This window comes from Delphinus delphis, chromosome 2, assembly GCF_949987515.2.
Source record: "Delphinus delphis chromosome 2, mDelDel1.2, whole genome shotgun sequence".
Classification (NCBI taxonomy): Eukaryota; Metazoa; Chordata; class Mammalia; order Artiodactyla; family Delphinidae; genus Delphinus; species Delphinus delphis.
Genome location: NC_082684.1, coordinates 167,636,415 through 167,661,713, shown reverse-complemented (window position 1 = coordinate 167,661,713; position 25,299 = coordinate 167,636,415). Strand labels below are relative to the sequence as shown.

The following is a 25,299-nucleotide window of genomic DNA, read 5'->3' as shown; positions in this document are numbered from 1 at the left end:
CACAGAATTACTTAGTTACATGTATATATATACACACACATTTAACCTTATTAGTTACTAAAGAAATATAAATTGAAGGAACAATTAAGTACGTATTTTTCACCCATCAAATTGACAAAAAATAACTAGCATTTAGTACTAGAAAGAGTATGGAAAAGACTGCAGTTCGAAGCTGGTGAAAAGAGGAAATGTAGGTGGTAACTTTTTTCTCCTTTTTAGTCTTCGTATGGTTTTCATGATTAAAATAAATATTACTTTTATAATTTTGGAAGAACTTTATAAAAATAAAATGTCCAATTATGCAGTCAACAGTGGTAACACCTTATTGATAGACTGATTTTCAAATCACATTTGCTTCTCTAGACACTGACATTGGAGTAATAATACAAAAATAGCTGGAAGAGGAAGACCAATTCAAACATTCTTTTCCAAATTAGAAATAAATTTAAGTGTAACTGACCATAACACGCCCAATATTTAAGACTGTAGAAAGATGTCTTAAATCTTACTGGCGGAAACATTTCAAACAAAGATGTTTTAAAGTTTACTGGCATAAACATTTAAACAAGATTAGCTTTACAATTTACAGCTTCTCTAGAAAAGAAAATATAGCATAATATGTGCCACCCAAACTTGGTGATAACAATACTTCTTGAATCATAACTGGTCAATCTTGAGGTTGGTCACTGATGCTGGTGCTTTCACCCCTATCTCCCACTCAATACCTCCTTGAATTTGATAAAGGAAAAGAAACCCCCCTAGTAGCTCACCTCGTCTTTCCTCTCCCACCTAAAGAAAGCTCAAACCTAGCTCTTTATTAGCAAGAGTTCAAGAAAATTAAAAGGAGTTCATGTCAGAGGCAGGCTTTCCCTTCCAATTTCCCTTCCAGTTTCTTCACTCCATAAATAGTCCACGTCCCCCCTGCACCACTGACTTGCACCTCCGCAACACACAGACAAATGTGCATTCTCAGAGGATAATCTTTCCAGTTATGAATTATAATACGTGACTGACATGTATGCTCAGACCTCATAATATTTTCCTTGAGCTCTTTTGTAGTTGTAAAACTCAAGAAGGATCAAATTTCCTTGATCTTCATGCCCACAACACATGCAAAATATGTGAAGCTAAATGTGTGAAGGAATTCAATGGAATATATTCTAATTGTGGAGTCCTGAACAAGAGACCTAAATGGGATCATATTCTGGAGGTATATTACTAGGCTTAAGGAAGATCTGCTGCTAGATTGGTATTTCGCGTGGCATATATGGAACCAAATCATATTTTCTAATACATTCTATTCTTGATTTGGTTTAAGTTGTATGTGCATTTTTAAATGCAGAACTAGATGAATCAGAAAGTAAATTCGAAAATTCTCTGAAACTACTGTGTAAGCTGCAGCTCATAAACCTCTGTGGAGTCATGGAGTCACCTCAAGAAGCTCAAAAAACTCAAGAAACCACAACAAGAAATTCTTCTAGTTTAAACTAAAAACATATCTTGATATTTATATCTTATTTATCAAATGTGTATAAGACTACTGTAATGAAATGATTAGTTTATTATGTTTGATCAACTAACAGATATTAAAAGTATAATCATACTTTAAAAGATAAACACTCACTGCTCTAGGAATGCTCGGGACTCCTAGAACCTTTGCCCAAGTTGCACTATTTCTTAGCCCAACATTTATTGGAAATTAAAACTTCTAGCTTTCATTTTTCTTTCTGGGAATTAATACAGTTTTTTAAAAAAAGGAAAATAAAAGAAAAGAATAGGAAAGGAGAGGGCTTCCTTGGTGGCGCAGTGGTTGGGAATTGCCTGCCAATGCAGGGGACACAGGTTCAAGCCCTGGTCTGGGAAGATCCCACAGGCCATGGAGCAACTAAGCCCGTGCACCACAACTACTGAGCCTGCACTCTAGAGCCCGCGAGCCACAACTACTGAGCCCGCGATCCACAACTACTGAAGCCGGCGCGCCTAGATCCCATACTCTGCAACAAGAGAAGCCACTGAAATGAGAAGCTCACGCACTGCAACCAAGAGTAGTCCCCGCTCGCCACAACTAGAGAAAGCCTGAGCACAGAAACAAAGACACAATGCAGCCAAACATAAAAATAAATAAAATAAATAAATTTATTTAAAAAAAAAGAATAGGAAAGGAGAAAACGAGGAGAGCAGAGGGCAGGAAAAAGGAAAAAAAACAGAAGAGATGTAAAAATAAGCAAAGACAGGCAAATGAAGAAGACAGAAGAAGGGTTAGGGAGATAGGAAGGGAAGGCTAAAAATTGACAAATTTCCAATTATACATTTATACATATTGAAAAACTTCCTATCAAGAAAAATCTAATTTTTAATTTGGTAGTTTGATTGTGGAGGAGAATTTATATGGATTTAGCTGAATAGTATTTGTAAAGCTCTCTATTTTTATGTCAAAAAGAGAGATGCAGTTTTTAAAAGCATCATGTGTTCATTCATTCTTTCAAATCTAGATAAGTGACAAAAATACTTGGCAATGGTGAACTGAGAATAATCACTAGTCAATCTGTAGAGCCACCTACTCTGAATTCTTTACACCCTTTTTACAAAATGCATCTATCACAAATGAAAAGCAATAGAAACTAAAGCACATAACTAAGTCACTGTGGCATTTACAGAGTTTTTATTTGATTCTAAAAATAATAGTAGTTGATTACAGTATTTGTGATAATAGAAGTTTCCTAATAAGAAAACCATAATTTTAATTGAACCCTTATTCATTTTTAATAGAATTGCTTGCAATAAGTAAATGAAATAAATGAAGTAAAATATAAAACAAACTAAAGTGAGACCTACAATCTAAGTATCCAAGAAGGTTTTCAGATAATAGGAAGAGTATTATGAGTAACCAGGCTATGCCTAGAATCTTCCATTCCTAAAGGAAGATGGACTACCTGGCAAGCTATGGCAGAATTAATCTAATTAATCTAAATTTTTCTTATGGATGTGATACAGTGATGAAAACAGTCACCATAAGAGATACTGTATAACACAAATATGATATTGTACATGAAATTAAACTACAAGAGCAGCCATACCAATAAGATGTATGAGTAGGCCACAGCCCTTGCCTCAAGGTACTCTTGCATCAGCAACTGATCAGTCCAAATTCTTAATTAAGATGTAACCTATATTAATTTTTTTAAGTAGCTGAGCCTCAGTTCCCTCATCTGTAAAATTGGAATAATAATAGGTATTTTCTAGGACTATTTTTTTTTTTTTGCAGTATGCGGGCCTCTCACTGTTGTGGCCTCTCCCGTTGCAGAGCACAGGCTCTGGACGCGCAGGCTCAGTGGCCATGGCTCACAGGCCCAGCCACTCCACAGCATGTGGGATCTCCCCAGACCAGGGCACGAACCTGTGTCCCCTGCATCGGCAGGCGGACTCTCAACCACTGCGCCACCAGGGAAGCTCTCTAGGACTACTCTGAGGATTAAATTCAATATATACATACACACACACAGACAAACATATACACACATATATATGTATACACACACATATATATGACACAATAATAGGGCAGGCATCTGATGAAAGTAGCTATTGTAATTAAGAGTAATCAAATCATTTTAATACAGCATTATAGGTATTAAAATTAAAATATGAACAATGTACTAGAGCGGCACATAAGGGAGAACTTGCTCTGCTTGAATTGGGGAAAAGGCTGCCAAGGGGTCACAGAAGATCAAAACCTAGGACTCCAAGAATATGCAGGAACTTTGAGGTGGCCAAAGTGAGAAACAGTATGTTATTCCAAAGGAAGAGCATGTGCAAATATATGCGTGGAGACGTGAAACACCGCAGTAGAATCATGGAAGGCAAGTAACCAGGTATTGTAGAATGAGAAGAAATTTAGATTTAGAAAGCCATGTATATAAGGTGGCTTTTATCACAGAGATTAAGGAGAGTCACTGAAGAATATTAGGCAGTCAACTGCAAATACTTGTTGAGCGCCTTTATTACAGACATTATTATGGCACTTGAGATACAATGATGAACATAACTGATGTGGTTTCCGCCCTTCTGGAGCTTACAGTCTAGCACAGAAGACAGACATAAATAATTATAAGTAATTTCAAGCATATAAAGTGCTATGGAAAACAGCTAATATTTATAGAGAATGTACATGCAAAGCATTCTGCATACATCAGAGAATAATTCCCAGTTAAAGAAGCTGGAGGCATAGAAAGGTTAACAAACTCAGGCAATCTGAATCCAAAGTCAGCACTTTTAACTGCTATGTGACACAGTATCAAAAAAAGAAAAAATACAGGACAACATAATCACATCAATTTTTTTAAAAATCACATTGGCAGCAGCACAGACAATGAATTGAAGAATAAGACTGAAGACAGGAGTAGAGTACTACGAAAGTCCAAGCAAGAAACAACTAAGACTAGAACTAAGTCAGTTGTAGTAACAATGAGAGAAGAGGAAGACCTTCAAGAGTAAGACATGGAAATCACCTTCCTCCCCACAAATATATCAAAAATACATCTACATGTGGAACACCTCCTACAGAACACCTACTGAACGCTAGCAGAAGACCTCAGACTTCCCAAAGCTGTGTGGCTGACAGGATCTTGGTGCTCCAGCTGGGTGTCAGGTCTGAGCCTCTGAGGTGGGAGAGCCGAGTTCAGGACACTGGTCCACCAGAGACCTCCTGGTCCCACGTAATATCAATCAGCGAGAGCTCTCCCAGAGACCTCCATCTCAACACTAAGACCCAGTTCCACTCAACGACCAGCAAGCTCCAGTGCTGAAAACCCATGCCAAACAACTAACTAGCAAGACAGGAACACAACCCCACCCATTAGCTGAGAGGCTGCCTAAAATCATAATGAGGCCACAGATACCACAAAACACACCACCGGACACAGTCCTGCCCACCAGAAAGACAAGATACAGCCTCATTCACCAGAACACAGGCACCAGTCCCCTCCACCAGGAAGTCTACACAACCCACTGAACCAACCTTACCCACTGGAGGCAGACACCAAAAACAACAGGAACTACGAACCTGCAGCCTGTGAAAAGGAGACCCCAAACACAGTAAGTTAAGCAAAATGAGAAGACAGAGAAATACACAGCAGATGAAGAAGCAAAGTAAAAACCACCAGACCAAACTAAAGAGGAAATAGGCAGTCTACCTAAAAAAGAATTCAGAGTAATGATAGTAAAGATGATCCAAAATCTTGGAAACAGAATGGAGAAAATACAAGAAACGTTTAACAAGGACCTAAAAGAACTAAAATGCAAACAAACAATGATGAACAGCACAATAAATGAAATGAAAAATTCTCTAGAAGGAATCAATGGCAGAATAACTGAGACAGAAGAATGGATAGGTGACCTGGAACATAAAATAGTGGAAATAACTACCACAGAGCAGAATAAAGAAAACAGAATGAAAACAATTGAGGACAGTCTCAGAGATCTCTGGGACAACATTAAATGCACCAACATTCGAATTGTAGGGGTTCCAGAAGAAGAAGAGAAAAAGAAAGGGACTGAGAAAATATTTGCAGATATTATAGTTGAAAACTTCCCTAACATGGGAAAAGAAATAGTCAATCAAGTCCAGGAAGCACAGAGAGTCCCATACAGGATAAATCTAAGAAGAAACATGCCAAGACACATATTAATCAAACTATCAAAAATTAAATACAAAGTAAAAATATTAAAAGCAGCAAGGGAAAAACAACAAATAACATAGGAGGGAATCCCCATAACGTTAAGAACTGATCTTTCAGCAGAAACTCTGCAAGCCAGAAGGGAGTGGCAGGACATATATAAAGTGATAAAAGGGAAAAACCTACAACCAAGATTACTCTACCCAGCAAGGATCTCATTCAGATTTGACAGAGAAATTAAAACCTTTGTTGCAGTGGTAAATGGGAGTGTTTCCTTAACTTCTCTTTCAGATTTTTCATCATTAGTGTTAAAGTAAATAAATAAATGAATGAAAACAATTTGAAATTTAGCAATATCATATGAATATCAGAAAATTAATAAATAAAGAATAAGGACTTTGTAGAAAAAAAGAAGAATGAGGAAGAAAACAAATTGATGAGATACTGAGGTAGAACTGACAAAAACTCACAAGTGACTGGTTGTGGGAGTGAGGAAAAGGGAAAAAGCTCAACACATTGCCACCAGAGAGACCTGGCTATCAAGCTTTTTTTATCTTTTTAAATTTTTATTGGAGTATAGTTGATTTACAGTCTTGTGTTAGTTTCAGGTGTACAGCAAAGTGAATCAGTTATACATATACATACATCCACTTTTTTTTTTTTTTTTAAGATGCTTTTCCCATATAGGCCATTACAGAGTATTGAGTAGAGCTCCCCAAGCACTTTTGTAATTCAAAATCTAATCAATCCTGACAGAGGAAAAAAGGTGCAGAATTTCATTTCCAGTCACCCTCATTCAACAACATATGTATCACTGTTGCAGGGGTAACAAAACATTGTATAGCTGTCAACCAAATATTTAACCTGTTTAAAGAAAGCTTTGTGAAGTCTTTCACATTAAAAAAAAAACAGATTCTGGGATCTCTGTTTCAACAAAGGAATAAAATACTAAATTGACTTTTAATTTTACACATGCATGGTATTCATTTAGTCCAATTTAGTCCAAAGACGATCTTGACTGAACAGAAAAAAAAAAAAAGATGTTTACTGAATTTGCAATTCATTAATTAAAAACAAAAATTAAATTGTTGTTGACCAGCTTACCACATAATAGGATTAAATTTCAGACCAATCGTAAGAAGAAAATTTTCAGGCGTAACTTCAATATGCCATTTATTAATAAACGGCACTAACTAAACAGACACACTGGCCTTTATACATACTTAAGGCTGCAGAATCCTATACAGTTCTATGTGCTTTAGTGTATAAATGACTTCTAATTTACATTTGAAATTTCAACACGAAATTCAGAGGATAAAATACGGTATATTCCATTATTTGACATTTTGGTCAAATTTGTTAAAAAATGAAATCAAAATCAAAATCCTAAAAGTGTCTTTTCTATTCAAACTAGTAAGTGAAATAATACATGAAAATTTTTACCTGTAATGCAGTCACTATAGTTAGAAATACATATCAAACTTAATATGTGAAATTTTATTTTAAACAGATTGCCATTTAAACTAATGGGATCACGGCCCTTCTGTCATCCACCAATTCTAATGACACTAGGCTAAAGGTTCAGTGGAGTCTGAGGCTGAAATTATCAGGAGAGAAGATGGAGAGGAGAAGTGGGATACAGAAATCTGTCAGCAGAATCATCAAAGTAAGGGAGAGAAAGCATAGAAACCAGGAAGTAGAGTGAAGGTCAGAATCATGCAGGAGCTGAGGAACACACCAGATTGGACCTCTCAAATTTTTGATCTTGGAACCCCTTTACACTCTTGAAAATTATTGAGAATATCAAAGAGCTTTTATTTATGTTGGTTATATCCATTGATATTTACCATCTTAAATATTAAATGGAGAAACTTCCAAAATATTTATTAATTCATTTAAAAATAGCGATAAGCTCATTACATGTTAACATAGTGTATTTATGAAAAATAACAATATTTCCCCAAAATAAAAAACTTAGCGAGAAGAGTATCATTGTTTTACATTTCTGCAAATCTCCTTAAAGTCTGGCTTATTAGAAGACAACTAGATTCTCATATTCCTTTCTGCATTCAACCTGTTTCTATATCAAATTTTATGAAGCCTCTGTACACCCATGAGAATAGAGAGTTCAAAAGGCAAATAGTCTCTGAATTATTATGAAAATTATTATGAAAAGGTTTAACTTCACAGACTTCCTTAATAGGGTCTTGAGGACCCCCAGGGGTCCTCACTTGAAGGGTTCCAGGACCACACTTTGAAAATGATGATATTACACAAACATACTTTAAAAGGTGGCAAATTGAAGGTGATCTGCAGACCAGCATAAAAACAAAACCCATAAACGAAGTGGTTTAGCTTCTAAGTCTATGAAATCTGGGCTTCAACAGAATTAGAATCATGATGGAGCCAAGCCTGTAGCGACAATTAACCATTATCCTATTTCTGAATGTAAATATAGAATCAACTCTATAGGCTTTCCTGCAGGTAATCAGGGAACTGTAAAGCAGGAAAAATTGCTTTTGCATGTATAAAACAGATTGTACTGACAAGTCAATAGTAAAATCTACTGAATAATTACATAATCGAGATTAGGTCATGGCTCTACTTCATTCCAATAATTATGGTAAGATGTTAGAAAGCATTGCTTAGGGACAGCTCTCTTTCCTGAAGAGCTGTAAAAATAAGTAGATATCTACATATTTAGAACAGTATAAAAAATATTCCTTCTGGAGACAGCATGAACCAAAAGCCTTTTAGAATCTCCTCCAGACTTAAGAGTCCTTGAGTATTTTTACCCCACTGAAATGGTCTCTGACACATCTGACATTTCCCCCTTTACACACTTTTCTACGTCACGTACAATAATTGCTGTAAACCTCTCCATTTACAGTTCTTCTTTGTTTTTCCCCTTAATCCTTCTGTTTTCAGTGTTTTGGTTCCAATTCCAGCCCACACACTTACTCCTGTTTCATTCACTGTTCCCTATACTTCTCCATACACCTATGTCAGTTTACATTTTGAAATACAAAAATATAATTAAATGTTATACATTCTTGTGCATTATAAAGACAATAGCAACTCAAACTATGAATAAGCAGAAAGAGGGGAAAAATACAATGACTTCAAGTGAAAAAGAAAAATTTAAATAGACACTTGCACATTACTTTGCCGGCAAAAGCATTTATTTCAATACTTTATGTTCTCCTTGTATCACCAACCACCCACTTGTTCTCTCTCAATCTATAAACCCTGGGGAGAGAAAAACAACGATAACTTGAAATGTGTCCTGGGTGAATAGACATAAATGACTTGGTAAAGATACCCCAAAAATAAGAAGGTGTTAAATAAGGCTTTTTCTCTTAAGGAAAAAAAAAAATCAAGGAATAGAGTTTAACTCTTGTATAATACAGTCAGTTAAAGCTTTCTAAATCAGCCAAGGGCTGTAGCTAAGCAACATGATTCTTCACTGTGCTCAAAAGGGGGCTGCCAAGCATCAGTAGCCTCATTTCTCACTGAAAGCTTTGACAAGCTTCCACCATATTTTATATAATTGTGGCAGAGGGAGTGCCAGATTAGATCTGATTTGCTGTCATAATGGGATTTTTTTCCCACATAAGCTAATGATGCAAAGCTATATTTAACCCCTAAAAAAGTCACCCTCAGGCACTCACTGTATATTCTGATTGCCTCTCATATCTAGAATTGGACAAGTAGCAATTTTTCTGCTACTGAAAATGACAAAAGCAATGGTTTAATAGGTAGAGTTTATTTTTCCCTGATTGCCTCCATTACAAATTTAGCTACATACTCCAAATCTGTTCACTAACTTCATATTTCATCAGATGTTCTCTCACCACATTGAAAAGATCAAGAAATCTAGTACTTTGAGTTCATATCCATTGTTGTATGTAAGTCAAACTCCTTGCCCCAGCCTGCCCCAGCCTGCCCCAGCCTAGCTGCATATGCTGCATATGCCCACCTTTAAGCTCAGCCCCATTCTAACCCCTGATCATAGAGAAGTTCGGGAGTATTTTAGGTGTTTATCTTCAGCAATAGTTAGAGTTTAAAATGTATTTATATATTATCATAAACACAGTAGATTCCCTTAGCATCCCTGTACCCAGTGAGTTGCAATCCTCCATATTCACCTTAGTTTTATTCCTACATTCTGATTTGTATTCTAACTCCCTGCAAGGAATAGGTCCCTTTCCTTAACACCTGCCCCTTAACTGATGCCCAGACAATGTGTACAGCCCTCAACAACTTCTATCTAAGGAGATGGATCTTATCCCTTGGGTTCAGTTTCAAACTGGACATTTCTACCATCCCAAATCACTGCCATACATTGAAACAAGAGTACCACCACTGGCAAGAAACTTCTGCTGCTGCCGCTCACACACCTGTAAGATGGAAGCCCTTGTATATTGATCCTAATCCAAATTTCTATGTGAACTTGCCGTACCCTCTTGGAAATTTGTTTCGGCCACCTGAGAGCTAGATCAGTTCTTCCTGACTGGTATACGCCTAATCAATTAGTTAAGTAAGATTCCAGCATGCCTCTTGGCTGAACTCACAAGACTAACGGTATCAGCCCATGGGCCATTACCAGTCAGTGATTCTCTCTCCAAACAACCGTACGTCACCCATAGTACCTTCCTATAGTTTAAATTCCTGAAATACCATTTACTAGATTTATGACCTCAGTCAAGTTACTTAAACCACTCTAAGTCTTAATTTTCTCATCTAAATAATGGGAATAACAATAATATGTAACTCACACTATAAGTACGAAATGGACACGTCTTGTTTTTTATTATGAAATAGTTGTTTTCTTAGAGATTGAAAAACAAACTTGTATCAAAGGGATACTTCACTTTTGGCGTCTTATAGACTTTTCAGGCTTGGGCTAAAGAAAACTTAATTACTAGCAAATATTATCAAAAGTGCCTTTACCTACACTACTGGTAAGAGATCTTATGAATAAGATCTTGTAAGGGTTTTTTTAAAAAAACATTTTATATAGTCGATAAAGTTGATAAAGTAGAAAGCTATAAATCAAGATTTAATAGATTTTTGTCTCAAATAGACAGATAGAGATATAGACATGAGATAGACAGACAGATCTAGAGAAAGAGTCTATTTACCTTGAATAGACAGGATGTGCTCCCCCTTTGTACATTCTAATGCAAATACTTCAAAGGTCCCAACATTAGATCAACAAGTTCAAGAAGGTTGGTGATACAATCCAGTGACATGGAATGGTTACAAAGGAGTGTTATTCAGAAGCAGATACCAAATATCATGACTTTGTCATAGTGGAAAAAATGGATTTATCTTCTACTCTAAGGTATCTGATTCCTTCATAAGCAAAAGAAGCAAATTAGAGAAAAAAATAATAATACTCCCCTATATTGCCTCCTTTCTGGCTCACATCATCCCAGATTCGCAACCTAAAGTCAACTAAACATGCTTTGACTTTTCCTTCTCACTTCCTCAGAATGTGTTAGTCGTCCATAACCATCACCAAAGTGCTTAATGAGTAAGTGGAAATCAAATCCTATAAGCTAGCTTGAATGAAGGCGCCAATGATGAATAGCAGTTTGCTTTATCATTACCATAGAGCAAAATAAGAAAATCTCAAGTTTTGCAGGCACAATCACATGCAGTGTGAGAATTCAAGGTATTGCCAATGCAAGGATAGTCAGAGCATTGCCTTTGGATGGAAACACCTTTCAGTTTTTCCCTTTACAGTTCGCTAGAAGTATAAAATCTTAGGGTTGCAAAGATACTTAAGAGGCACCTACTCCAACCATATAGCCAATGTTGCATGAAGTTTTTATAAGCCTTGCAAAATGCCCTCTCTTTCTCCCTTTCCCCCAACCACAAGATGGCAATAGCCACTGGTGAACCCTTGCTCTGTTCCTGGAAACATCTTTCTCTGAACAAGAGAGCCAGCTCTGAACAAGAATTTGAAAAAGGACAGATACATGTATATGTATAACTGAATCACTTTGCTGTACACCTGAAACTAACACAACACTGTTTATCAACTATGCTCCAATATAAAATTAAAAGTTAAAAAAAATTAAATTAAAAAAAGAGAGAGTCAGCTTTCCCTTAACTGACTTATTAGGCACCCCAGTACAGTTATTTTGGAATACTATTTCCTAACTCTAGTTTTGGAGCAAGTCCAGAATATCTAGTCCAAATAACTTTCAGGAGCACAATGAAAACTCTGAAAATATCATCAGTTTCCCATTAATTTTAGAAAGGACTATGTAACAAAATCAAACAAGTTAGGTCTTGACAAGTTCAAAAACAAATGGGGAGTCATACAGTAGTGGTATGGCCTCTTTTGGTTAAACCTAGTAAAACGATACTTGACTGAAACAGAAGATATTTAGCCTAAAAGAAAGACTTAGAAGCAGGCTGACAGCAGTCTTCAAATATCTGAGTGGCTGCTGTGAAGGAAAAAAAAAAAAAAAAAAAAGTTTAACTTTATTTTGAGCAATTCCAGTGGGAGAAATCAAAAGCAGTAACTCTATATTATTATAAGAAGGCCATCTACCCAAGGAGCAGGTTGCCTCCATTAAGTCAATATATGTACCAGGCACTGTGCTAGGCACCAATGGACACCTGCTCACTGCCCTACATCTTAGCAGAAGAGTGCAATTTCACATGAATCACATTTTGTATTGATAATGAGAGAAAACAGAAGTTTTACTACAAACACAGTGGAAATTTAAATGTCTAGAAGATTACCAGTATTTACTTTTCCCCATTTGCTGGAAGATTTTTTCACAGTTTTCAGTGTAAAATAATGGCATTAAAAATAGCTTGCAGGTTTATCATTACTTATTTTCAACTGAGTTAACACAGTAGATCATAAGAATGATTACATAAGCCAAAATTCATTTCAAGTTTGTCCTTAAATGTCCCTTAGTGAATTTAAAGGCAATGTTACTGATTCACCCATATAAGGAAATTCAGGCATTTCAAAGGTTTCAATAATTTGTGTGGTTTGACTACACTATAAGCTAGGCCATATTCAAGAGCCCAGCTTGTCCACTAATTGTCCAGGGTCCAATGGTTCCATGTGGTTACTATATATTTCAAATCAGGTTAATGGGGCTAAGGACCTGAATTCTTAATTTTGTTTAATTTTAATTGATTTTCATTTCAGTAGCCATATGTAGCTTGTGGTTCTCATACTGAACAGCACAGTTCTGGAGACAGGTGAACGATAACATATGTAATGCAGAACCTTTCTAGAGAAAAGAAGAGCAATGTTGACATTTCAGTCACAAGATGAAAACGAATATATAACGGTTTCTAAGCAATTTCACTCAAGCAGAAATTGAATTAAATAAAAGAGCTCTAGGAAAATACTCTAAATCCTGCCACAGCCAAACGATTAAGCTATGTTCTGAATATAAGAGGGCTTTCAAAAGAGAATGATTAATTCCTTCTGCTTTCTTTAGATTTTTGCATTAAATTTCTTTTCTTGTGTACTAAATTATATCCTTTCCTATATTTTAACTCTTTAAAAAGATTTCTTTAGAGATTCACTGAGTTACATCTAATGAAGTAGTAAGGAGCTACACATCGACTCTCATTCAGTGCATTCAATAGAAAAGAAGAGATATCCAAAAATTGTCTTATCGCTATATAAAACCACTGGCTGAGCTGACAACAAAACCATTCCCGTGATTCTGGATAGAACAGTGAATCTGATAACCTCAAGAAGTGGTCTCCAAAGCAGAGGACACATGTGGGGGAAAAAATACTAAAAGTTCTATTTATATTTAACTTTTTTAATAAAAAAATAAGAAATAAATTTAGCTTTAGTAATATTTAAGGCTTGGATTGACATTAATGCCTTCACTCAATCCACATTTCATATGACCATAATACTGATAAGGCACCAGAGGTAAAACTGGGAGTTTTAAGACAGAAATATTGACAGTGGTTACTTGGTTCCTATATTTGCTTTCACATTTCAATGTATTACCTTTTATATACGACCATCTACATGGATTTACAGAGTATATTATTTTAAATTGTAAAATATTTCCAACTCTTCATAATAAGATGGTGTGTGACCTGGAAAACCTTTTCCCACACAAAGATTTTCTGATTATCAGAGTGAACTACTTGCTTCTAAACTCGAAGATTAGTTATGCATTGCTGTTTACAAAAAAGGCAAATGTTCTAAATTTGCTGACCTGCTCTATGACAACTGGATGTCAGTAGTGTCTACGTAGCAGGTTTTTTTTTATTTTTAATATATAAGCTCTTCCTTCAAAGTAACTGTGACACTTCAATAATCCATGTGAAAGCCTTCTGAAGTGAGCATTTTGAAAATGGATATTTGGAAATATTTTCAGTGTTCTGTGGGTTTTGTTGCCAAAAACTATAAATACTCACATAGCCATACAGTTTAAACTTGGAAATAAAATTTCCTCATCTGTTTGAAAATATTCCCCATGAAAGTCTGAGTGGATTCTTAACCTATTCTTTTAAAATATTAAGATGCCCAGCTTTCCAATTAGTAGGGACCAGCTGACTTCAGGTAAGATGAAAAACTGCCAGCTGTATTTCTGAAAATAACCTTGGCAAAATTGGTAGATGGAACTGAGAAATGAACACTGTTATTTAGAAAATATAGTCAACAATTAATTTCTTCAGTTGGGATTGACATATCCTTGTGAGGCATATTTTCAACTATGACAGACACTAAAACTAAATATAAAAATAAACTGAACTTAGAGACTTCTGAATCATTGCATTACTAAGTATTAAACTAAGATTTTGTTTGTTTGTTTTTAATTTTTATTGCAGTATAGTTGCTTTACAATGTTGTGTTAGTTTCTGCTGTACAGCAAAGTGAATCAGCTATACATATACATATATCCCCTCTTTTTTTGGATTTCCTTCCCATTTAGGTCACCACAGAGCATTGAGTAGAGTTCCCTGTGCTATACAGTAGGTTCTCATTAGTTATCTATTTTATACATAGTATCAACAGTGTATATATGTCAATTCCAATCTCCCAATTCATCCCACCCCCCCGCCTTTCCCCCTTGGTATCCATACATTTGTTCTCTACGTCTGTGTCTCTATTTCTGCTTTGTAAATCGTCTATTTACAAAGATCGTCTATACCAATTATTTCAGATTCCACATATATGCGTTAATATACGATATTTGTTTTTCTCTTTCCGACTTACTTCACTCTGTATGACAGTCTCTATATCCATCCACGTCTCTGCAAATGACTAAACTAAGTTTTTTTTAAATGATGAAGCATAATCAATCATAACACTGTCACTGAAAATTTTTCAAAAACTGTAAATCAGTCAATTACATTGCTCTCATTAAAGATACATTTATTTTCATAAAATATAATCTACATTAAAACCATATTTCATATTTATCTCAACCCAATTAAGTTTTCTGATTTATAATATACAGAATATGTAACAAAAGATGCATATACTTTATAGCATAAAAAATATACAAGTACCATTGGTGGATGCTTAAAGCATTTTTACTAATAGAATATAATCAAAAAGTTTCAAGACCACTGTCCTAATGTTTCCTACTTTAAATAGTGATTTTAAAAATTCTTCCAATGGAAACAAAGCAAAAGAAAACCTTTAAAACAGCAATATCAATTTATTTGAATGTTTTTAATAAACTATTCTGTAGGAGAAGATTTTGTGTACTCAAAGCAAACAATGATATGACATAGGTGAAGAATTATTTAAATGGATACTGAAAACATGATCAAGTCCAGGTAGCAGTGATCTGAATCAGTCATAAAAACAGCCAGAATAATCCTGCAATCCAGTTGAGGGTGTCGACTCAGATCTCAATTTACTATGCCCTTCAAAAAATACTTATTGGCCTCCTAGACTCGATAACAACCCAAACTTGTTGAGAATTTATTCTCCTCACAAACTATCCCATGCCTTTCTAAAATGCTCCTGAGGCTTCTCTCATTGGTTACATACCACTTATCTGTTTCCAACATCAGACTCGCTATACTAGTTTAAGATACCTTGGAGGCTGAAAAGCCAACACATTGGAAAAAAAATTTTTAAGTGAAAAGTTTGCCTCAATTATAACTTTGAAATTTGTAACTCCCTGTGGTATTTACAAGAGAAGAATGTTAAATATTGGCAAAATAAAACCCAGTAAACACGAAGAGTGTCTCTGTTTCTAGTGATGCGGATTTTCATAGACAGGCCCCTACACCCTGCAAATACGAATCGTGGAAGATACGTCCCAAAACAAGCTGGTTTACACAATGATCCTTGGGGTCTGTGACAGAAAATCTGTGACAAGGAACAAAGGCGAGCCAGTGCAGATGAAAAACGCCCTGAACAAGAGCTTTTCTTTCTGTTTCCCAAGCAATAAAAACATCAGTAGAAGCCAGTTCCTAGTCTCCAATTCACCTCACTACAGGGAAGGACTGAAAGACCACTGCTGGTCCCAAGTCTGAGGATGTGATATGGACCGGCGGCAGGTACCTAGAGAGACCAGCACCAACTCCAGAACCCTAGAGAAGTTCCAGGCCAGCCCTGTGTCAATCAGACTACCTACCAAGGGCCTCAGGGGCCCAGCCTAGGACACCAATATCTCAACTCCCAACCCTAGGACCTGGGCAAGTAAAGGGGTCGAGGGATCCAGAGTTTTCAAAACATGCATTTTGTAGATTCAGTGTTTGTTGATGTTATTTTTTGATCATTGAACCTCTTTGTACAACATTTTCAAATGAGATTCATTGAACTGTTGGTTGTCTTACAGGGTATGTTTTTCTGTTTTTTTCCTATAGGAACTGAATAAATGCAATGCTCCCATATATAAAGCCAAAAGTTACACATTCACCCTGATCTTTGTTTACCAGAATAGAGGATAATATTTTATCTTGAAATAACTTAGCTTTATTTGAAAGCTTTAAAAAGACAAAACTCTCAGAAAATTCATAATCCTGATGCAATGAAAATAAATCAATCTTCCAAAAGGCCACCCAATAAGACCATCTAGTCAAATACATAGATGTGCTATATGGAAGAAAAACAAGAAGATAATTAGAGGCAAGCAGCAACTGTAACAGACTGATAAAAAAATATCTCCTTGTTTCTAGACAGACTGTTTATTGAACCACCGAGGAGCACCACTGAAACAAGGCTATACAGAAATGAGCACATACAGATCAATATCCACAATATGACACCCATGCAGGAAAAATTCTACTCTGGCTAAAAGACAAAGCTTTGGAGCTATACGCCATTGGCATGGAGATAATAATCAGGCTAAAGATATTTACCAAATCAGTAACTGAAATTCATATCTTTAGAAACGCCAGAACCATCCAAAGGGAAGTGGGAACTCAGAAAAGTTCAAAACCATAAGAACAAACAGTGAAGGGAGATGAAAAGAGGATCTTGGCCTCTGTGACTTGACAAGACAGAAGCACTTCATTGACATAATTGGGTCACAATTTGGGGGCAGGGAGTGAAGGAAGTGAGGGCTGTGCAGAGGGTTGGCTACGTGGAGGTGTATGGAGATGTGGGAGTGGGGACGTGTGGGGTACTGAGGAAGAGGGGGTCATGGAAACATGGTGGGGATGTGCGATGGGCTTAGAGGGACGTGGGGGATTTGGGGGGGTTTCATCGGGGGTGGGAGGATTGAGGGATATTGTGGTGGGAAGTATGGAGGGCAGGTGGAGGTGTGCGTGGAATGTAGGGGGATGTGGGGAACTGTGCAAGAGTACTTGGATAGTGGTGGGCTGCGGGAGTATTTGGCAAAAATTCAAACTGAACATGTAGATTACTACATTTATATGAATATTCCCTATTTTAAATAAATCAAGCTGACTTTCCTCATAAATTCATGGAAAGTTGAGATAGCCCAAGTACTTAAGGTCAGGAGCTTTATTGTACATTTGTTTCAGAGCATTTGGGGACCTCAGAGATAGATTACTGAAAATGAAATGAGGATGTCATCACACGTCATCTCTGAAACTACAGAAGACAAATGACACTAACTTGAAAAGATACACGCAGCCCAATGCTCATAGCAGCATTATTTACAATTGCCAAAATATGGAAGCAACCTAAGTGTCCATCAACAGATGAATGAATAAAGAAGGTGTGGTGTGTATGTATGTGTGTGTATACACACACACACACACACACACACACACACACACACACACACACAATGTAATACTACATAGCCATAAAAAGAATGAAATGTTGCCATTTGCAGCAACATGTTTGAACCTGGAGGGCATTATGCTAAATGTAATAAGTCAGGCAGGGAAAGACAAATACTGTGTGATATCACTTACATATGAAATCTAAAAAATACAACAAACTAGTGAATATAATAAAAAAGAAGCAGACTCACAGATACAGAGAAGAAACTAGTGGTTACCAGTGGAGAGAGGGAATGGGGAGGGGGCAATATAGGGGTAGAGGGGAGAATAGGGTTCTTATGGGATTATATGAAATCAACTGTGTGAAACTTGAAAATTGTAAAGCACTACAGAATTTAAAATTCAGAATTTCATTCAATAAAAAAAATAGTTAAAAAAAAAAGACAAGTGACAGCCTTATTTCCAGAAGTATGATCTCTCTGCCTGTCCCTTACCAACCAGAGTTCCATGAAATCAAGTATGGAGAGGAACTGCAAATTGGAAAAAACACACCAAATACACACATTTCTGTTTCAGTTGCCTGTGTACAGTTTTCTCCTTTTTTTCAAAATCTCCTAGCCATACTTTCTCTATTGCTTTTCTAGCAGATGGCAGGGTGTCTGAATGAATACTATCAATGTTTCAACAAGCATCATACTCCATAAAAATGTGCATAATTTGGTTGACCCCTCTTGGGACTGGTTTCTCACTTCAGGGCTATTTTAATTTCCAGCCCATTTTGAACAATAGGGTCAGCCCTTGACTAAAGCCAAACTTCAGACATAATTTTAGTTTCAGCCTTCTCTTAGTCCCCAAATGAACAGTTATTCTGCACAAATTCATTTTCTATTCCTCTTTCAGTTCATTTGGCAACATTCAGACCTGCATAGGAGATTTTTTTCCCAGTAAGATGCCTCTTGTTCACCTACCCACACAAATACGATATATTCAAAAGTATTATATTTCTGAGCTTCTGATTTCAGAGAACTTTATCTCTATGTTCTTACCTCTGAATTGTTAAGGTGACATTTGTGAGTTCCTGAAAACCAGCCATCACTTGAACATTGGTCAATGTCCACCTTCTGAAGATTTATGTCAACTTTCATGACACCCCTTAAAACAGAGAAAGACAAAAAGAACAAATTAATTTGAGCCTTTACAATATCTAACTCTGTATTCTACCCTAGAAATCAGCCAAATCAGCATAAAGAATGCACTAAAATTCTTCAAATTGCCCACCCATATTCATCTAAAGTGTACCGCGTGTAGCTACAGACAGAATAGAACAGAATCATAAAGTATTAGTTTTATTAAGTCCGAAAGCAGGGACTCTGTATTGTTCACTGTTTCAGCTCCCTGGATAATGCCTGGCACACAGTAGGTGTTCAATAAATATTTGCTGATTGACTGAACTCCGGACAGTATTACTCTGGACATGGTAGCAAAGTCGACTCTGAAATAACACCTGCTCCCAGTACCCCTTCTATTAAAGTAAATTTTTTAAAAGCCCTTATTTCTTTCTACTCCTATTTCCCAATGCAGGGCCTGGGATGGGAAGGTTGGGGCAAGGGGGCGGGGGAATGAGTTAAGAGGGGAAGACAGTATCAGAAAAAAAGCATCTCTTTCCTCTGATCTTCTATCACAATGACTTTAAGCAGTTCTTTAGGTCTTCCAGTGTTACAAACAGAACAGATTTGCACCATCCACAGAAGTGCCGTTTAGTGTTTACTCTTTTAAATCTAGAAATAAAAACACTGCATTTCACTTACCCATTTGAGAAAGGTCACTAAGAAAGAGAACTCACAAATTCAGAGCCAAAAACAAAATTGCAAAGAAAGCTCCAACTTTACCTAAAATTCCTCCATATTTGCCAACCAATCTTCCTATATTTTCCTAAGATCACTCTCTCCTATTTTTCACCACCACCAGCACCCCTAGCACCAGCAGTAACAGACCTATCTGTCCTACACTGAGCTATCGCACCTGGACTTACTTGAAATGAGTATTCTGGGGACTGGCCCTGAAGCCCAAAGCTCTACAATGACTTTTTTTCACCAGGTTGAGTAAAGCATAAACACCCCACTAAAACTCGCTAAATGTAAAAACACATTTTCAAGGTCCCATGTCCCCAACTTAAACTATTTTCGTTATGATATTATTAAATATGTACAAACATAAAGGTGGGCTCAAATTCCTTATATTACAGCTTTTCTAGCTACAAAACACACAAAATAGCAAAACAAATGAAAAACTATAAAGCCAACAATTTTTAAATTTAAAAAATTAACTTAGGGCTTCCCTGGTGGCGCAGTGGTTGAGAGTCCGCCTGCCGATTCGGGGCACGCGGGTTCGTGCCCCGGTCTGGGGGGATCCCGCGTGCCGCGGAGCGGCTGGGTCCGTGGGCCATGGCCACTGAGTCTGCGCGTCCAGAGCCTGTGCTCCGCAATGGGAGAGGCCACAACGGTTGAGAGGCCCGCGTACCGCAAAAAAAAAAAAAAAAAAAATTAACTTAAAAACACCAATGATTATGTTTTGCTGAACTAAATTACCTCTCAGAAAAGAAATATGGTACCAACTGCTAGTTCAGCAAGCCTGTTGTACCACATGTTATGACTCATTTTTCTCATCTCTTTTCTCCTTTTAAACTACTGTGAAAGCTTCTGACAGAGTGGCTTAATGTCATTTGGGCTTCATCTAGAGTGAATAAATCATTTACTTTTTAAGGCTGCCTCTGTTCTTATTAACCTGTGACAAAGTATGTACTATGTTACCTAGTGCTAACATGCTCAAAAGAGACACAAAAACAAACAGGCACACCAAAACCTCCCATCAGTATTTGGTTATCCAGACAACCCAGAATATGTGCAAGTTCATTTTTCAGAGGATCACTGAAAGGAAGACCCAAAAATTTATCATAAAAACCTTATAAATCCTTCAGAGAAATACCCCAGTTTGCAAAATACTACTATTGTGGACCATAATTCCATAAAACAAATACTATTCATGTGATAATTAACTGAATTCCCAAGTGACCTAATGCCTTAACCCAGTTAGCTCTTTCAACAAATATTTATTGTCTGGTATGTGCATATCAAGATAAGAGATGCCATGGAGATGAACCACATAGGTCCTGCCCAAGGAACCCCAAAGGTTTAAGATGCCTTAAAAAGCATCAGAATATTTCATGGAGAACGGATGCTAAATTCTGAGGAATGTGGAAAGTTATCACTTGGGGTAGAACAAGTATTCCACAAACATTGGTTGACTTGCTGTCTTCACCAACCAGGACTTCCCATAAAACTGTGTTCCATATAGGTCATGGCAATCAGGACAAGCTCACTCTGGGCTCTATTTATGGTCTTTGGAAAATAACATATTCAGTTTTTCATTCAATAAATTACTTACTGAGCACCTACTATGAGCCAAAATTGTTCTAGGTCTCTGAAATACATTAGTAAGCAGGAAAAAAACAGTTCCTGCCTTCATAGACCTTAACTCTAGTGTGGGACAGACAAATAATAAACCAGGGCTATAATAAATAAGTAAATTACACTTCGTATTACAAACTAAAAAGTGCAATGGAGAAAACAGAAACAAAAGAAAACACCTCCAAGGAGGTAAGAAGGATGGATGGGAGTAGGTTAAACTTTTTTTAACGGGTGGTCAGGGTAAGCCTCACTGAAGTAAGATTTCTAAGTCAATGGTTCAAGGCATAATCACAGCAGATTCGTATGCACACTCTAAGTTACCAGCCATCTTCCTCAGCGACATAAAATTTCCCACTGGACTACCACTATCCACTACATTTTGGTATACTTGAACGGCTTATAAAGAATGTAAGTAGGGGCTTCCCCGGTGGCGCAGTGGTTGGGAGTCTGCCTGCGGATGCAGGGGACGCGGGTTCGTGCCCCGGTCCGGGAGGATCCCGCATGCCGCGGAGTGGCTGGGCCCGTGAGCCAGTGCCGCTAGGCTTGCGCGTCCGGAGCCTGTGCCCCGCAACGGGAAAGGCCACAACAGTGAGAGGCCCGCGTACAGAAAAAAGAATGTAAGTAGGAAACTAATAAAAATATGTATTTCTGTTTGTTCCACAATCATTAGTAATAATAAGGTCAAGTTTTCCTCCACTATCTTGCTACTCTTTAGGGCAAGATAATGGAAATCTCCAAATCCTCCAGAGCTGGCTCAGGGTCACGGGTTAATTTGGGACTCCAGGAGGATGCAATTACTCTGGCCCCTTGCTTGAGAAACCTGGCTTAAGAAATTGGTATCTTAATGGCTGAGAATTTCCCCCCTTAATTCCAGGTTCCTATACAGGAAACAAAAGGTCACCGCAGACTTGAAACTCAACTCAGGAAGCTCTCTGGGCTCAGAGTAAAACCGCCAAAGGTGGGCTTCCCTGGTGATGCAGCGGTTAAGAATCCGCCTGCCAGTGCAGGGAACACGGGTTCGAGCCCTGGGCCGCGAAGATCCCACATGCCGCGGGGCAACTAAGCCCGTGCGCCACAACTACTGAGCCTGGGCTCTGGAGCCCACGAGCCACAACTACTGACCCTGCATGCCACAACTACTGAAGCCCATGTGCCTAGAGCCCGTGCTCCGCAACAGGAGAGGCCACCGCAATGAGAGGCCCGCACACCGCAACGAAGAGTAGCCCCCGCTCACTGCAACTAGAGAAAGCCCACGCGCAGCAACGAAGACCCAACACAGCAAAAATTAAATAAATAAATAAATAATTTTTAAAAACCCACCAAATGTAATGAGCCGTGCGTTTAGCAGCTGGAAATCAGCGCTGACTCTTCTTCGTTAGCGCCTGGGCCTCGGTGCCTGGAGACCTACAAAGCCCTTGGGAAGGCGCCGTGACTTTCTGTGGCGGGTGGGGAAATGGAGGCCTGGGTCATTAAGCGGAAAGAGAATGCTCTATCGGTTTGGAAAAAGCATTCAGCCACAGCAACGCAAACACTCAAAGCCGACGCACACCCGCCGGCAGAACTTGGGCCCGCAGAAAACCCCGCCGCGCCTGCGCCCTGTGTCTCCTGAGCGAGCCCCTCTGAGGCGGAAGTGCTGCTCCCACATCCGGTGAGCGGGCACAGCCGGGAAACTCTGAAGGCGGGGAAGTGGCTGACGTGTGGTGGCTTGAGGACCGGAAGATGAGGGCCGACAAGAGCCTGGTAAGTGGCAGCCAGAGAATGGAAAATATAGCAAATAACGTTCCCCAAACCTTTAGGTGCTTGGCTGAGCCGCAGACTAGCGTTTTCCTCCACTTCTCTTTCTGACTCCTGAAAGGCAGCAAAAGCACCAAACAGGATTTATCCTCCAACCAAATTTGGAATTTCCCTGACGTTCTCTCCCCATGAATGGGGCTTCCGTCCTTACAGTTATCTGGTGGATAACTTGTTCGTTCTGAAGCTCACCGCCCAAATCAAAACAATTGCCAAGTTCCATAGATTCTACTCCCTGCATGCACCTTGACCCTTCCTCTCCATTTCTGCTATTTCTGCCTGGTTCAGATCTTCATCTCTCAGAGAGCTAAAAAATTTTTATAATAGTTTACTAATTTGGTCCTGTCTGGCATTGCTCCAGGTGAAGATCTCGGTTTGTAGGCCCTCACGTTTATACGGTTTAAGGTCCTTCTTTAAGAAACAAATACAAAACTATGAATATACATTTTTATCACAATATGACCTTTGGCCCTACATGCTTATGTTACAAGTGCTGGTTGGGTAGTAAGATCATTACCAGAAGGCATTTCTATACCAGAACTTAGCTATAGACAGAAGTGACTACAGACTACTTTAATATATATTACTAAATTATCGAGAACTTCCCCTTAACCAATTTCCAGTAATGCCCACAGCCTAGGGAAAATGTAATGGAGGCAACTTATAGTAGAAAGAGAGTATTCAATTGTATCTTCCTTTTGCAAATTTTACAGAAAACAATTGACCACAAAATTCATTGTTAGTGCCTATTCCAGGGCTTTAGAAAATTCCCATGCAAGCAAGGGGCCGTAGAGCTTAAGCATGAAACACTGCTGTCTGTTTAATCTTTGAAACTTGTAAATATGATCCTCACAATTCCCTGCTTAAAATCAATATTTCCCACTCTCCTGAAGAATGAAATCCAAGCTCCTTGCTATAACATTATATTCAAGCCCCTCCTACTTATAACTTCTCCACCCACTCACTTGCATACATTCTTTGTTCCAGACGATTCAGAATTACCTGTGGGGTCCTAAATAATTCATGCTATCTCAAAAAATCGTTCTTTTATAGATACCTTTATATCTGAAGTTCCTTTGCCTCAGTTGTGCTTTACCTATCATAGCTCCTACCTGGTTCCTTTTTAAAGCCTTCTGTGAACTCCAAGTCTCATTTAGAAACTGCTTCTCTATTCTCCCCATAATACACTGTGCTTACCTTCTTCATATCATTAGCACCTTTTATTATAATATTGGATTTTTAATGATGTTTTTCCCACCAGACTAAAATTTCCATAGCCCATGTCTTTGTAATATTTTCCCTCAGCTCCTAAATCAGCGCCCACCTCCCCAAAATTAACCTTGAAAAATTGCAGATGCTAGAGAGATGTGAATAGTAGCTAAAATAACGATGACCAGAGAGAGAGAGAGCACGTGCACGTGCGAAAACCCAAGGAAACAAAACTATCATGGACTGCTATGGGTGAATGAATGGAAAGAAAAACTGGATATGTTGAAGGAACGTTTTGAAATTCTTTTGTTTCTTCACCACGTTACCTTGGGCCATAATTTTCCTTCTTCATCACTACAGAAATTGACAGTAACAACCCATTAGTCAATTTTGATGGGGAATCAGGGCAGAGGTTCTGCCAAAATAAAGAGTTGATAAAAACAGATGCTGTTAGACCAGCTGCCATCAGTCATTTCCTCCAAACAATAGATAACCAGAACAGGACCTGGTGCCTAGCAGGGGGTTGCTTACATAACAGAAGCCTAAAACGTATGGCACTGGCTTTGGGCCCAGGCAGAGGCAGAAGCTAGAAGGGCCTCAAAGAAATGGTTAATAAAAGTGGGAATATGTTGGTGAGTCTTAAAGGACAGTGTAGAAATGATACTGGAGACAGAAGAAAAAGCAACCTTTGGTACATAATAGTTGGAAAGTTTGGCAACACTGTCACCTATAAACCAATGAACTTATGGATATGTCTAAGGAAGTTTCTAGGTAAAATGCAGAGAATACTACCTGGCTTTTTCTAGCTGACTGTGATAGAATACAAAGAGAAAGGCATGAACTAAAGAAAGAGTTGCTTAGTCTTGTTTTGTTTTTGGCTTTTTAAATTTTTTGATTGTGGTAAAATATATATAACAAAATTTACCATCTTAACCATTTTTAAATGTACAGTTTAGTAGTGTTAATTACTTCATATTGTTATGCAATCA

General features: G+C 37.8%; 1 protein-coding gene across 1 annotated transcript in view; it reads right to left on the bottom strand.

The window, feature by feature from the left end:
* GPR158 (G protein-coupled receptor 158) overlaps nucleotides 1-25,299 on the bottom strand; it is a 323,743-nt gene that overhangs the window by 274,751 nt on the left and 23,693 nt on the right. The window contains exon 2 of the mRNA XM_060003776.1: nucleotides 18,890-18,995. Coding sequence (XP_059859759.1) covers nucleotides 18,890-18,995 — 106 coding nt within the window. The remainder of the gene's footprint in view (nucleotides 1-18,889; nucleotides 18,996-25,299) is intronic.